Genomic DNA, 16,896 nt, shown 5'->3' with positions numbered 1-16,896 from the left:
AATTGTTGTTTTTCTGTAGTTCATATTATGTTTCATGTCAAGGCAGTGTTGAGCAACAGCAGACTTTTCTGGCTGATCCAATCCTGTGTGATGTCTATGTTCAGTGCATCTATCTTTAACAGTGTGATATGTCTGCCCAATGTATGATTTCTCACAGTGGCACAGGATTGTATATGCCCCTGATCTCCTTAGGCCCAGGTTTTCTTTAACAGAACTCAGCATTATTTGCACTCATGCTGGAAGGCATAAGACACATTTTATTTGATGTTTTGTGAATTTCTCTGTTTCTTCTGACTGTTGTTGAAGTTTAGTGCATGCAGGTTGAAACTGTTGTTGAAGTTTAGTGCATGCAGGTTGAAATGCATGTTGAAGTTTGGTGCTTGCAGGTTGAAATGCATTTTGAATCTGCCCATTAAGGATTTTATCAGTGCTGTTGAACAAGGTGTCTTGAACCTTCCCAGTGAGGCTGCTAAAGAAATAAGGCAACAGACTTGCAGGACCATAACTAGGATGCCCACACTAAAATAGAACATCAACACTTAAGAAAGAAAAGCGGTCTATTCCTTACCAGAAGACACAGAAATAGTAATTTTACTTGCTGACAAGAGAAACACTACTGTTGTTCTGCGTGCAACATCTTATTTTGGCAAGATGGTGGATTTATTACAGGACTTATTGTATCATCATCTCCAGAAGGATCCAACTGATGCAGTGCAATGAAAGATATCTGCCCTCCTCAAATCCAGCCAATGTCCTGAACATCTTGAAAAGAGCTTAAGACTTTATGGGCTACTTAAGATACACAAGGAAAGGGCTCCACTTTGCTATATTTGAAACTCAGAATATTTTATATAGTGACTGAAGACTTTGCATCTTGAACCAGCTGACATATTAGTGAGTTTTGATGTGGTCTCTTTGTTCACATGAGTACCTATCGTAGATTGACTATAACTTATAGTAATTAAGTTGGAGGAGGGCACCTTACATCTATTCAAATACATGCTTACGTCAGCTTACATTTTACTTAATGAACAATGTTTTTAGCAAACTGTTGGTGTTGCTATTGGCAGCCTTTTGTCTCCCATGTAAGACTTTGAGGAAAAAGCACTTTAGTCACTGTTTTGAAATCTTAATGTTTTTGGAGATATGTGAATAACATGTTTGTAGTAAGGCCACATGGGGCAGCAAAGCTTCCTACATTTGTGGAACACCTTAACTCCCTCCATCCGAGCATGTGCTTCACCATGGAAGTGGAGAAAAATGGAGACATCTCGTTTTTAGATGACTTGGTTTGCAGAAAAGAATGTGGTTCCTTATTTGTAGTGTGTTCTGTAAACCAACTCACACGGACCTATATTTATGAGCTACAAGCTGCCATCACCCATCTCAACACAGTGGTGTATTACGGACTGTCATTCATAGGACTAGAGTTATTTCGAATCCAGGGAGCTTATCAGAGGAGCATAGCCATCTTCACCCTGTGTCTGTATAGAACAAGTACTCTGATAAACAGATTCAAAATGCATTTCAACCTGCATGCACTAAGCCTCAATAACAGTCAGAAGAAACAGAGAACTCCATGAGGACAGATTTTCTACCCTGTGTTGATGGCATGCCCTTTAAGATCTGCAGGCTGTTCAAGAAACATAAAATAAGATGTGTATTTTGCCCTACAGCATGAGTGATATGATGCTGGATTCTGTTAAAGACAACCTAGGTCTAAGGAGATAAGGAATATTTAGAATCCCGTGCCAGTGTGGGAAATCATACATTGGCCAGATATGTCACACTGTTAAAGATAGATGTGCTGCATATAGATATCACACCAGACTGGGTCAGTCATAAAATTCTCCTGTTGCTGAACATTGTCATGACACTGGACATGGCAAGAACTATGAAGAAACAATTATCCTCTCATCTACCTCCATGTACTGGGACTCCATCATTAAAGGAGTGGTTGAAATATGTATAAGTAATGACCTGATTAATAGAGTCATGGCATTTTAGCTTACCAAGGCAAGGGAACCAGCACTGGTGGTACTAAGGCACCATTGGTCACAGAGGAATGAATCCAAATCAACACACATGGGGAATTGGAGTCAGAACACTTAAACTGCCTGCCAACACACTACCCACATGCATGCTAGACCATGATTTGCAGCTGTGGTTTTCCCAAATTACACATGTGAATATTGTGCCCCATTTCTCTGGCACGGGACACTGGATGTCATTTTCCTCTATGATTAATCACAATGACATCACAGCCTAACCCCCTAGTGCCTGCACTTTTCTAGTGACCCAATGCAAATATTAGTGAGCCAATGCAGAAACATGTCAGTAGGCACCTGGACATGACAGGCAGTTGACTCGTTGAAATATTGTGCAGCTTGCATAAAATTATGTGACATGGCACCCATGAATCACTGAAGCAGGATAAATGTTTGCACCATCCTTGTCCCTTACTAAAAGACAATGAGGATGCTGCAAAATTTAGTCTGCAGCACCTAGGTTTGAAGATTCAATGTTCCCAGCCTACCTACAGTAATGATGAGGATACTTGGTGTAAGTGGTACATTCCCAAAGTGATTTCCATTCACACTGTCAGAATTTTAAACTTTGTGATTGCTCAGAGTAGTCTTCCATACCTGTGAACTACTTTGGACTGTTGTTGATTTTTGCCTCATATTTGTGCTCTCTTTTCGGTATCTCCCTGCTTATTCTGGTGCTCATGCATATTGCGTTCTTCAGTTCCTTAACACAGGTGCAGACCTTGCTACCCTGCCCTATGTCCACTTATGGGACCTATTCAATCCTTATTCTGGCAATTTTTGTGCTGCAGTGCACACTCTACATTTTATGACATCTTCCTCTACACCTATCCATCCTCCTTCTCACAGTCTCAGTGCTCATCAACAAGTTACACATTCCTCAGCACTGGCGATGCCACTCTTCAACACTTCACATATACCGTGATGTCACCCGCGCCACTCCTCAAAACCTTACATATTTTGCGGCGTCCCCTCAACACCATATATACATACTTGAACCCTTCAGTACTTCTGCAACCTCATGACCTTTCCCCACCCTCCAAGTGCAGCATCTCCAAGTACTCATCAACCCATGCTCTCACACTATTTTCTTTCACCCTTCCATTGTTCCAATGACATCTTTTCATAGTACCAGCCCCATCCATGGCACTCTTGCTGCACCCATCTGCACCATTGCTGGGACCACTGCCTCTGGCACCATCACCTCAAGCGTCATTTACTCCAGCCACACCATTGATGCCAACCTCATCATCTACTACAGCTGCACCATTGACTCCAGAGGCAACATTGCCTTCCAACAGTGACATCACCTCTAACGGCTATATCACCTCCAATGGCCCCATCATCTCCAGTGGCACCATCGCCTCAGTGGCACCATCTCCTCAGTGGCACCATCGCCTCAGTGGCACCATCGTCTCAGTGGCCCCATCGCCTCCAGTGACACCATCGCCTCCAGTGGCACCGTTGCCTCAATGTGGCACCATCAACTCCAGGAGAATAATTACTTCCAGCAGCACCATCGCCTCTCTCATCACACCCGAGACCATACATGTTTCTGGTCTTGCTCTTGGGCAAACCCACCTCTGACTAGGCCTGCCCACGACCCACCTTTGTCTGATCCCTTCTGCATCATTCCGTGAGTTTTCACATGCTTCTTTCATCCCGCTCTCCTTCCTCCCACATAAGCCACACACCTCATGTGTTTGTACTGATTTCAGATGAGTGACATTGCAAAACACAATGATGATCTACACCCTGAGTCAGCCCCCACTTGGTTGCTTTTCCAGGATTCCTCACACCGGTAGTACTGTGCGCCTCTTCAGGGTCCTCTTGCATCATGCAGGGCTGCAGCTGTTCCTCATCTGGACACCCAACTCAGGCCATCAGCAGGACTTCCCTAGCTCTCCAGTTGTACACTCTTGGGACTTTTGATGCAAACTGGGGATACATTGGCTTCTGTCTATATTGCCACCTATGATGACCAGATCTACCTTCCAAGATTATGAGACTGTATGTCTCCCTTTTTCATGTTTGTTCCTACCAGTACTCATCCGAGACAGATCCAGCTTTCACACCCACATTAAAGCCAACTACCACTGGCCATCACTCCCTGGGATTCAGGCCTTGACCATAGCAAGCAGTCATCCCAGGGGCTACCTTCCTGATTTTGGTGGGCCTCCTCCCTTCAGCAGCCATGTCTTCCTTTAGATGGATATGTCATCTCTTCCCTCAAGAGGGGGATGCATTGGGAGGGATGCTGCATCCCCTGTTGACACAGCCACCAACCATACAACTGTGTACCACACGTTGCCACAGATCCAGCCCACTGACGACATTTCCTCTGGAGCTAAGATGATAGCAAACTGCATCAACACACAAATATGCCAGGGTGTGTAGAATCAAACCTCCACCAGCTGCCATGATACTACATGGCACCAGCCCCATTGTCAGATGCAGAATCATTGCTGCAAGCAGTGCTGCCATTGTAGCACTAGCTCGTTTTCACGAGTTGGGTTCCTTTCACTGGGTGAATATTTAGGTCACCACCTGTCCACGCTGCTGTCAGTTCACACTCTGGGCTGTGTTTAACAGTCACTCAATTGGAGTTCTTTTGTTAAGCACACTCTAAGCTTCAGGCTCTGTGCCAGTTGTGTCTAGGAGCCCTTCCATTGAAGACAACTGCAGTTACCATTTCGTGGGACTTTGTCCCTGACTTGCCTCTGCACATACCACCTCATGGGCCACTACCACCACGGACATCATTCACCCATGAACATCCCCACATAACATCAGTGATTACCAGCTATGACAATCCAGTGCAATGTCAGTGCTTACCTGCTAGAATATTCCAGAGCTTCCTTGATTAACTGTACTCAACCAAGTAGCCCTGAATCTCATCTCAAGAACTTCCTTGTTTTCTGCCATAAGATGGGACAACAGAGCTTCCAGGTTTTTTATGAAGAGGTTAAAGCTTCCTGAAGGTACTCTATATACTTACTATTATAAACGACTTATTATGAAATACTGCTTCTGTTGATCAATCATTTGAGTACTGCTCTGAGCAAAAGTTATTAATATCATTATTCTTGAAATCAAAAGAGTTTCTGACAAATGTGGCAACTCTTCCTTTCTCCTTATTTTCTCTACTGAAGTAAGAAGCTATATTGAATCCTGTAACATATCTATAACAGTGGTCACATGATGTTCAGAAAGGCAGATTATATCAACTGGTTTGCTCAACTCTAAGTCTTCAACACAATTAAGCAATGCATTAAGCTTACCTCTTATTCCTCAAATATTCTGACCCAATATGGGTAACTGATTTTGTGCACTTGCTGAATTACCACTGGATGAAATTAATTTTTGGTCCAATTTTTGGATATCTGTAGTTAGAATCAAAGACTGTCTGTATGAATTGTGTACAAATTTGCCTTCTGGATGCCTATTTTTATCCATGTTAATGTCAGTTTCAGCCTGTCTCTGCATATCTTTTATTTCTGCTCTCCCTACTCTAAAAAACTACTGTTCTGTTACTTGTAACCACTGACACTTTACCACTTGTGATAGTGCCTCCTACTTAAGTTATTTGCTATTAGCCCAGGCAGTTTTCCGTTCCCCTTCCTGTTGAGGTGAAGGCCATGCCTAGTATAGTCCCATCTGCAGATAGAGTCAACAGGAACTGCTCCGATTTGAGATCCCATACCTGATCCAAGCAGCCATCCCACCTCTAAATTAACTGTCCCAACAGAAGACTTTAAATGAGGCTGGTCATGTGACTCAGAACAGATACAAGCCCAGCACCAATATGTACTGTTTCTGAAGCTATCTTTACAAGGTCACTCTCAACTGAATAATTAGGGTTCCTGTCAATGCTGATGTCTGTCTCACCCACAATTACCACAGTGTCTTCCTTTGTTAAGTCTTTGCAAGGTGAACCTACATCCCCTATCACCTTACCCAGACTTGCACCAGGTTTAAAAAAAATTGTGACCTGGTGACCTGAGCCTAGTTCATCCTGCAAGAGTTGGCCAAAACCTCTAACATGTGAACCACCTAACAACAAATTTTTTTTCTTCTTCACAACTTTTTCTGAGTTCTTACTTCTCAAACACTTTTTGAAAGTTGGTGTGCCCTATCTACTGCTACATCTACTTGTGACACATCAGTTTCCAATTGTGACAACAGATCAAACATGTTTTCCACATTGACAACAACACTGTCTGTGAAAGCCCTATTCCTATTTCTTCTATAACCTGCTGTCACTCCCCACCTCTCTTTTCCCTACTCCTACTTTAACTGTTCCATATCTTGTTTTTTATGTATTTATTTATTTATTTCATGTTCCGTAGATCTCGTATTGTGAGCACGTCACATGAGATGTGGAATGAGTAAAAAATATAAAACTACAAACATACAAAAAGATGCAAAACAGTCTTCATCTGAAGGGCAGCAGTCTTCTCCTCCTGTTCTACTATCTTCCTATCTCTACAGCAAATTCTACACAACCAATGAGCCTTGTTTTATTCCCCAATTCCTACACCACTACAGTCACCCATATGAAAGAAACTGAAAGAACCCTCACACCAAATCGTGCAACTAACAATCCTACAACAAGTCTTATACCTCTCACGAATGAGAAGCAAATTTTAGCTTTAATCTAAGTTGAACAAGAATAATTTCTTAGATTACTCAATTAATATATTAAATTTCTTAGAAAGTTTGAGCCCAAGGTTCAGATAATAATTCCAAACTTCCAGAGAAACAGAAATGATTAAACCTGTATTGTTTATGTGATGAAATAAAAAGTAAACAAAGAACTGAGCCTACACTATATAAACTTTTCACTTATTTTTGGAACTTTTTACTTCAAATACTTACTAGAGAATCAAATGGGATTATGTAACTTACAGTATGCAATAATGTAAACAAACCCTAGTCCAAAATTCACACTTATGAAATGTTTTCTTTTTCCAGAAAACATGCAAAAAAATGTGAAACGTTAAATTGATAGCTACAATAGGTATTAATTTACTTATTTATGATGTAATAGTGCTTTAATTAATTGTTATTACACCATTACACACTTGTCTTTATGAGAGCCCTGAATGTACACTACACATCAACCAAAGATGCTATACATATGGACAGATAGGGGATCCCACTTCAACTCACTACTCAGACAATGCACAATAACGAAACAAGGTTATGACACAGCAGTCACAAAACCTTTGATGAATGATGTGTTTGATTTGTTGTGCGTTGTCCACTGTAGTCATCAACCATGATCACTTTATCAAAGAAGAAATCTGAATTCAAATTAGATAAAAAAATAAGCATTTCTTAGTGTTGTATGCCAGTTTTAATATTGGCAACTAACCAGCCAAAAGCATAGATTACAGGTGACATTTTGTTTGATGATGGCACTACATGAGTTAAGAGAGTAATGCTCACTATGTTATAGAGTTCTGTAAATTAATATTCAGCTCAGTACTACAGGGTGATTATAATTAAAGTTAAACTTCCGAAATGCTGTAGAAATAACACCCTGTATATTGCAAAATTGCTGTAGTCAGAAAGATAGGCAATACACACAGCACAATGGATAACAGCAATCAAGTGGTTTATGAAAATGCTAAAGCATCCATTCCAAAGTTATAAGGTAACCCTTAGTGGAGTGTTGAGATCCTTTAAACAGTCAGGGGTTGGTTGATAACTGTACAAAAATTCTTACAATATCCATCACATGACAACCTGTCAGACCAATGTATGACAAAAGCAAAAGGCATTTATTAAGGTAATGGCAAGAATTCTTAACTTCATTAGTTATTCACACCAATGGTGAAAATATGGTAGTCAGTGAAGAGGATTCATATTGAAGACAGGGTATCTTCTGAAATAGACATAATTGGTGATGATGTTCTGGTAATAATGACACAAACTAATGACCTCGTAATATACGATCACAAGCACAGACTAATATCCAGTGTTCAGTCATGACTGCACGCTATCCTTTTCACTATTTGGGAATTAGAAGAAACTTTGTGGGTCACAAAACAGCACCATGGTCAGATGGAATACAACATGGAAGGTTGAGGTATATGAATTCTACAGTCGATGCACAGAGTGAGTGAAGCCATACAAGGACTGTACAATTACAAATTGTTGTCATATTGCTCCTTTCGCCAGATGCTTCAGCCAAACATTTGAGCAATCAGTCAAGTGTTACTTAGCAGGACCAGTTAATTAATTACTTCACAATCCTTGTTATGTAACTCATAATATTAAGGACAGCCTTCAGGATTTGGAATGAGTCAAGCTATAGGTCTATATTAACAGGTACAAGAAGCCATTGCACTCTACATTTTTATGGAATACTAACAAGCAATTTAAACTAGATCTACTCTACCTGCATTGTTAAATATCAGAATTACTTCCAGATTATTAAGTTTTACATGTGTTATAAATCAGGAAATGTATTTTAGTAGAAAATGAACTACTGAAAAAACAACCCTTCCTCTTACAGCACTCAGCTTAGGTGCTGTTTTCATCCACTAATTGATACGAGACTGATGAAAAATCTAGACACTTTCATAAGATTTTTTGACAAAGAAAAAGTGTTCAGCAATTTAAAAAGGTGCAAGATATTCAAAATACTGAAAAAATATGGGTAGGATATAGGGAAATATGTAAAAGAACCAAGGGGAACAGTAACACTGGAAAACTAAGGATGAAGTGCTCAGATTAAAAAGGGTGTGTGACAGGGATGTAGCCTTTCCCCCCTACAATTCAATCTATACATCAAAGAAGCAATGACAGAAATAAAAGAAAGGTTGAAGTGTGGGATTAAAATACAGGGTGAAAGGATATCAGTTACAAGATTCACTGAATAGATTGCTATTCTCAATTACAGTGAAGATCAATTGCATCATCTTTTGAATGGAATGAACAGTGCAATGAGAACAGAATATGAACTGAGAGTAAATTGAAGAAAGATGCAAGTGATGAGAAGTAACAGAATTGAGAGAAGCTAGATGCTTAACAGCAGAATTAGGGATCATAAAGTAGACAAAATTAGGGAATTCTGCTATTTAGGCAGAAAAAAAATCTATGCTGGAGCAAGGAGGACATAGAAAGCAGATTTAACACTGGTAGAAAGTGTATTCCTGGACAAGAGGAGCTACTAGTATCAAATATAGGATTTAATTTGTGGAACAAATTTCTCAGAATGGATGTTTAGAGCACAGTATTACATGGTAATGAAACATAAACTGTGGGAAAACTGGAAAAGAAGAGAATCATAGCATTTGAGAAGTGATGCTACAGAACATCATTTAAAGTTACATAGACTGATAAGCTAAGGAATGAGGAGGTTCTCAACAGAATTGGTGAAGAAGAGACTGATAAGAAGAAGGGACAGGATGAAAGGACATCTGTTAAGACATTAGGGGATAACTTGAATGGTATTTGAGGCATCTGCAGATGGTGAAAACTGTAGAGGAAGACAGAGATTGGAACACATCCAGCAAATAATTGAGGACATAGGTTGCAATTGCTACTCTGAGATGAAAAGGTTGACACAGGAGAGGGATTCATGGTAGGCTGCATTAAACCAACCAGATGATTGATGATTCTTCACTAATCTCAGAGAATGCTATCTGTTGTCTATATAGTGGAACAGCTAAAATCTATTTAGTATGAATATTAATGTTACCCTAAATTTTTATTTCCAGGTCCAAATATTCTGTTAAATTATAGAATGGGTGGCTAATAATACACTCCTTTACTTTAGTTTTCTATATTTCAGATTTTCTTGTTCCTACCTGATGTCTACCACTAATCTGTTCAAGACCCTTGCACCAGAATTCAAAACTCCTGCCTTATCCCTAGGCTGGTAAACATACACATATTGAGATTATTTTGATTCATTTTTTTGTTATTTATTTTTATTACCTTTTGAATTTCACAAGTCTTCCTGCATCCATGCTTATTATTAATTGCTAATACTATTAGGAAGTAGATGTAATGGAACAGTGTTTTGAGAATTCCAGTGTCCTGTAAGAGCTTTCTACAAGATACCTTGCACAATATTGTTACTGCATGCTTCTCTAAAATAAATACTGTTGTGACCTTAGCTGTATTTCCACAGAGGATTATGCAATAGAAAAGTAAAGTATAAAGATGTAGTTGTTTGGTGAAACTTTTTTTTTTTTTAAACCAGAGATGTAGACTTTTAATTAATGTATTTTTGTTATTTGTTTGTTATGTATTCTACTACATGTCTAATGTCTTTTTTCACTTTTCTTCTGGTTTTATGTTATTATGTTCTCTCCAATTCTTATTGTAAGTTAACTGTACTTTCCCTGGTTACATGTGTTCTATGTAATTTACATCCGTATATATGGGTACTGCATATTCCACTTTTAATTCATATATTCTTTAAATTGTTTACATCCTAGCATCTCGTGTACATAAAATGATCATCTCGTGTACATAAAATGATTGACAGAATATGTAGAGAAATAAAATGTAAAAGTGAAAGTATGTAAAATACACTAGTGATCCCATTTATTGGAATACAAGGAGAGGTAGCGTAAGAATGGATCATTTTGGTTGACATACTCATGTGCTGTTTGCATCAGAGTACCTAGGAATTACACACATGAACTTTCATTTAGTAAGTAGCCATTGAGCCCTACTTCTGGTATGTGTAAGCCTCTTATATTTGTCTGAATTTGCTCAGTGTGAGTATATATGAGATTAAAACTATGCTGTTTTCTGTGAATCAGTTGAAAGATTGTTCACTGATCCGGTAAGTTAATAAATGACATTCTGTGCAACTAAACAAATTTCAGCATGACTGTACTGAAGGTACCTTCATTATCTGCTGTTAATCCCCCTAAAGATTCCTCAGATTTCTTGGGATTTATTAGCATGATTAATCAAGTCCAGTAATTCATGCCATGGTATTTTATTTCCTTGTTTAATTATTCTTATGCATTTATCTTCACTTTCAGAAAAGTCATGAAGATTGTCTGCAATTTATCTGTAAGTAAACTTTTCCAGTAGCACCCCTCAGCACTGATCACACTCTAAGAGTCATTGCTCCTCCTACTCCTCCTCCTCCTCCTGAGATGGCCTGATGGTTTTGGCAGCCTGCTGGATCATGCTTGTTATGTGATCCACCTAGTTTCAGGTGCTACATCTGCTGCACTTTTAGTTTGGTGGCTAGCTTTGGGGCTGCTCCATCAATTGGCTAAAAAGTTTGAGGGGAAGGTAGTCACTCTAACAGAGGTCATCATTAGCTTCTCACTTATTAGTATTCATATTTTCCTTGTGAGCTTCATATTCCTTGGAACAGTGTCTCATATGGTTCAAAACTGGCTTTTGTAAAAATTGACAAATTAATCTTTCTTGGTTTAGATGCTGTAATTTGTTTATGGATTCTACAGAGATCCAAACTCCACTGCACAATGGAAGCCACCTTATTAGTACCTACGTTTTTCCTTCCCCTTTGTTTTCTATTAAGATGAGATGCCAACAATACCGTAGTCAACAAAAGTTAAGCATACTCAAGAAATGAGATAATATTTGCATAATAGGATACAATTAGGGTTACAGGACAAGGTGAAGATTAATAGTTTCCAAAAACTTATAGTTTTTAGTCTTTAAAACAGGTAAAAAGTAAAGTTTTGACATTGAAGTTACACAGTTAAAAATAATGAATTAATGACAGTACAACAAATACTGGAAGAAATGGTTTCCCTAAACTTCCACACATGCTCACCAGTAACATGGCATGCTGCATGAAGTGATCCAATATCTCAATCTTATTTGACTCTATTCCCAAGAAAAAGCTGTGCTAATGTCTGGGAGAGTCCTCTTTGGTGGCAGATATGCTATAATACTGTATGAGGTGAGTCAATATCTTACTGTAACCTGATAACACTCATGGAAAGAAAAAAACTGTGCTGATGGCTGGAAGAGTCCTACATAGTAACAAAGATGCTGCAACTCATCTTCCCAATTAACCCTAAAAATATTCCATGGGACTAAGACCTGCAGACACAGCTGATCAGTCCATGTGTTGGGATACATTCATCTGTAAGAATTTCACTCAGTGGAGTAATTTGATGATTCATGGACATTAAGTACGGACCACCTACAGCTGTGAGAAATATCACATGTGGTTGCATTATGCTGTCTTTGTGCCTCCATCAGTTAACAGTACACCTCTGACATAAAATTAAGATATTAATTTCTGTACACGATTCTTCATGATACCTTGCTGCACAAACACCCCAACAACATTAAACTGGCTGTTTGTAAGACATTTCTGATGCTGTATCAGCTACTGATTTCCATTGAGATATTATCTGTTATGATACTGATTCTGAAAACTGAAGCAGGACTTTTCTATGAAGAGAAAATTCCTCCTGTCATTCAAGGCCCAATCTTGGTGTTGCTGACTCAACAAAGAATGAGCCCAACTGTACAGTGTCACAAGGGAGACATGCACTATTAGATGTCTGGCATACAAACCAATTGCTAATTCCCTCCAACGCACAATTTCATGGAACATGACAAATCCTGGTTTCCCGTAAGCTCTGTAGATAATTCTCTTGATATGACTGGATTTTGTTTTGCAGTTAAAGCCAGACACTGGCACTCCTGTATAATGGTAACATTACATTTGTAATGGACACCTATTTCTATCTTTGAATCATGTAGTTATTCAAAGTTGGGATTACTCCTTACTATACCCAGAGTGATTACAGTACACTACCGACTCACTAAGGATATCCGTCCCACCAACCCTTACCCCTACTACAATGAGATTTGGAATTTTATTCAGTATAGACTTCAATAACCAGCGATTTTTGGCCGTATTCTTGTTATGAAATTTTTTCCACCATCAGGATTAAAACTGTGTAACTCTGCTCATTTTATGTGTACGATAATAAATAATAAGTTAATATTTCAGCATTCAATAATCTCTGCCATTCCAGGTTTTGAGAAAAATGCAACATTTAATTCAAAGAAATCATGGAGAATACACTTCATTTGATTCAAGCGCTAATTATTAACTTTACATATTGCTTTCGTTTAACTCATAGACTGACAAAATGCATCTCAAATTGTCGAAAAGAGTAAATTCTAAAGTGAAAAAAAGTTAATTGAGCTTAAAGTATAAGTAAGAATTTAGGCTACTGCAAATATAATACAATGTATACTACTGCAGAATAACAGACAGGTTTTCATTTTGCCTTGTTGCATTATTAACAAAGAAATGTAATTCATCACTTATTTAATTTAAATTATTATTTAAGAATGTGGATAAGTTTACATACATTATCAGACCACAACTCTAAATATTTGATTTCAACAGCAAATAATTGTACATGATTAATTAATAACATAGTGATAATGTCAGTAGTTATTTAAAGTTAGAAATGTATAATGCAATAAATGTACACCCACAATATGTCTTCTATACAAAAAACTGATGTAAAGCTAAATTACCCTTGTTAATAAGTACCCAATGCCCATATATTGCACTTTGTTGGTCAGTTATTTACATTACACAATATAAATCTAAGACTGCCACTGAAATTAATCTTTTTGACCAAGAAATAACGTATTGATTTTCACACAATTATTGCCATTAAGTAATAACTAATAGTCCAATGAAAATTTTATTTTATAACAACATGCACTATAGCTCAGTAGTATACATTACCTGACTTGCTTGGCCAAATCTCCAGCAGATATCGTAGAACATTAATTGGTTGATTGAAGTCAAGTTCTCGTCCTTCTTCTGACTGTAGCATCAAAACAGGACCAAAGCAAATTGCTAAGTTCTGAGGAGACATTTTATTACGCTCTGACTGTGACACCACTAATGCCAGGTGATCCATCAAGAAAATCAGTGTGCACTGCAATCAACATAACAGTAATACATTATTATTGTGCTAGTTATAATAATATTATCAGTTATATTGCCACTACTACTGCTACTACTACTACTACTACGACCATGCCGATATTTGTAATAGTAATAACCACAATAATAATAACTGGCATAATAAAAATTCATGGTGGTTGTGACGAAGCAAGCTGGGATAATTTTACTTCCCCTCTTGTTTTGCCGTCTGCCTCCTTAAATTCGTTTTTTTCGCTTTTAGCTAATTACCATTCAAAAATGTGAATATAATCTGCATTTTCATAAAAGAGAAAGGTTGGCCCTCAGTTTTAAAGAATATAACAACAGATCTAATGTTGTGCTTAGTTTCACATATGTAACTGATTTTCTAACTTATTTTCACTATTCCTAGTTAGTATGTTTAATTATAGGGCAAAATCAGTAATTGTTTTGTAAATTAAATTCTGTTGTTGACGTATAAACAGATATAAATTCTGCACTAATTATTAGTATATGGAAGACAAAATGCTAGTAGTTTTAAAGTATCTATTTGGCCCTATTTGAAAACATGTTAGCAAAGCCAGCCCTTAATTAATTCCAAAGTAATTAACAGTTTTGTCCAAAGTATTGTTTGCATACTTATATTTGTTAATTTCATGAATTCAACAAATAATTTGGCCTAACTCTTGCAGCAGAAGAAACTGTTAAAATGTTTTGATGTATTCAGTTAATTTAATGAGTTAAGTTTTAATTATAATTTCTGTAAATTTAACTTTGAATAATGTGTATTTTTGGCCCCTATTATTTTGAGGATATATAAGGGCCTGAATTTTAGTCATGAGACAGTCAGTCCACGGCCGAGTTTCAGATGACAAACCTGTGTTGGCTAGAACAACAACAATGCTTCAACTTAACTGTGAAATAAGTGTTACACAACTAGGCCATTTGATAAGATAATGACAGTGTCTGCTCCATATGTACGTTTTTATTCTTCAAGAAATGTGAACTATGTGGTTCAGCTTTTACTGCTTGTAGATACTCAACAGTAAACTATTGTAGCAGTATGTGGATATTTGCCTGCTAACTATTAATGAGGCTTATGGGAAGTTAGAACAATAGTGCACTGGCCATATTAAAAGTGTGTATTGGGGGTTGTGAAAAGTGAAAGTAAACTGATGTAAAATGCTACTGTGCCCCTGTTGGCTACATCATTTACAGCAGACAGTAGTTGCACTTTCACCCTCTAATTTTTCAGCCAGTACGTCGACACTGAGGGCAATCAACGATGAGATAAACAAAGCAGGCAAGCACCATCACAATGTAACACACAATTACAAAAAATACAATGAAATACGGTTAGAACCATCACAAGAAAATACTAACGTTTCCACATTAAATCATGGCTGTACACATCTCCTGTACCTATCTTGAACTCAGTATTAAAAACTCAGGCAATTAAAGAAATAAAAAAACTTAAAGAAATAAAAATCTCAGCATTTTGCTATGTATTGGCGCAGAATGGTTAAGTAGGTATTTCATGCTGGAGATATGTGTATGGTAACATAATGATTCATGTCAGTGATTTAAAATAACTCTTGGTATAAGGAACAAAGAAATTTTTAAAAATAATCAGCTACCTGAAAAGAAAGTGGATTTTATGCAAGCAACTCAAAACACAATTAACATACCACTTTTAAGAAAGAATCTCCTAAATGAAACTACAAAATGATAAAGGTATGAAAAGACATAGTTATCAGGTCTAAGCAGTCTAATATTCACCAAAACTGAGAGAAATGCAGTTGAGGAAGAGGATGAGGGCAGGAGCTTCTAGTACCCAACTTTTATTGCATTTGGCATTTTTTTTTATTCATGTAGCTCTGCTTTAGTTCAAGCATATATATTTTTTCCTTGTTTATGTGGTTAACAACAAGATGAGTAACCATAACAGGCATGTAAGTTTGTAGGCTTCCACAAACAGCATCAATTTGAATAAATTCATTGCAGGTATAAGGCCCCTACTTTATGAAACACTAAAACAATGAACATACCAACATTTGGACTGACTGTGCAACAGTTCTGAAGAGTCACATTGATGAGAACTGCTGCAAAGTCAGCCAAAATATAAGTATTTCAGTTATTTTAGTGGTTCATAATGATGTGATCTAATACGCAAAATGATTTTGTTAAAAATAACTGACATGCATAATTCCTGGGGATAAAAACCTGAATGTTATTTCTTTGGGGTACTTGCTATGACACAAAATACTCAGACAATATATAATCAGAAAAGGGAAATTTCGTACTATGTTACTCACACATCTAATTCCATGTGGAACAAGTTAGTACACAAAATTAACATAATAAAAGTTAATTATCCATAAAATCAAATTTACATATAATCTATGCAGATGACAAGCTGCTGAGTATGTAATATCATAATCAGTAACATATCTCAGAAATTTGCTTTAATTTTTCCAGGAATTCCCTGAATGAATAGAAGGAGAGAAATATGAGGAAATTCTTTAATGCAGATTGGAAAGTGTGAGGATTACTTTTAATATTAGCTTACTGAAAACGGATGCAGCAGAATGCTGTACTCCTTTCTGCACAAGAGTCAAGGAGGTTTGATCCAAATGCAAATTGAATTTCTGCCTAGTATTAACTCAGTGAGAATAAGCTCATACAACAAAGAACTATAGAGAACTGTATATTGACAGGAGAGTGTGAGAATTCCTAGATTCTTGAACAGGAGACAACAAAAGGTTTGTGACTTACACCACATATTGCCCAAATTGCATGTTCCTGAGCCAAAAATCAAAAATACCATTTGTGAATGGGCACAGTTACCCCATAAAATAATGTTGTATGTCATAAGTGAATCAAAAGAAGCAAAGTAGCCACATTTACATGTTTTACAATCACTTTTTG

The 16,896-nt window shown here is 37.4% G+C and overlaps 1 protein-coding gene across 5 annotated transcripts in view; it reads right to left on the bottom strand.

Annotated features, from left to right (window-relative positions):
* LOC126298466 (rho GTPase-activating protein 100F-like) overlaps nt 1–16,896 on the bottom strand; it is a 737,196-nt gene that overhangs the window by 42,412 nt on the left and 677,888 nt on the right. For all 5 annotated transcript variants that reach the window (XM_049989795.1, XM_049989799.1, XM_049989796.1 and 2 more), the window contains one exon: nt 13,786–13,981. In XM_049989795.1, coding sequence (XP_049845752.1) covers nt 13,786–13,981 — 196 coding nt within the window. The remainder of the gene's footprint in view (nt 1–13,785; nt 13,982–16,896) is intronic.

Source organism: Schistocerca gregaria, chromosome X (genome assembly GCF_023897955.1).
Source record: "Schistocerca gregaria isolate iqSchGreg1 chromosome X, iqSchGreg1.2, whole genome shotgun sequence".
NCBI lineage: Eukaryota > Metazoa > Arthropoda > Insecta > Orthoptera > Acrididae > Schistocerca > Schistocerca gregaria.
The sequence above is the reverse complement of the archived record's forward strand: the minus strand, read 5'-3'. Positions and strand labels throughout refer to the sequence as shown.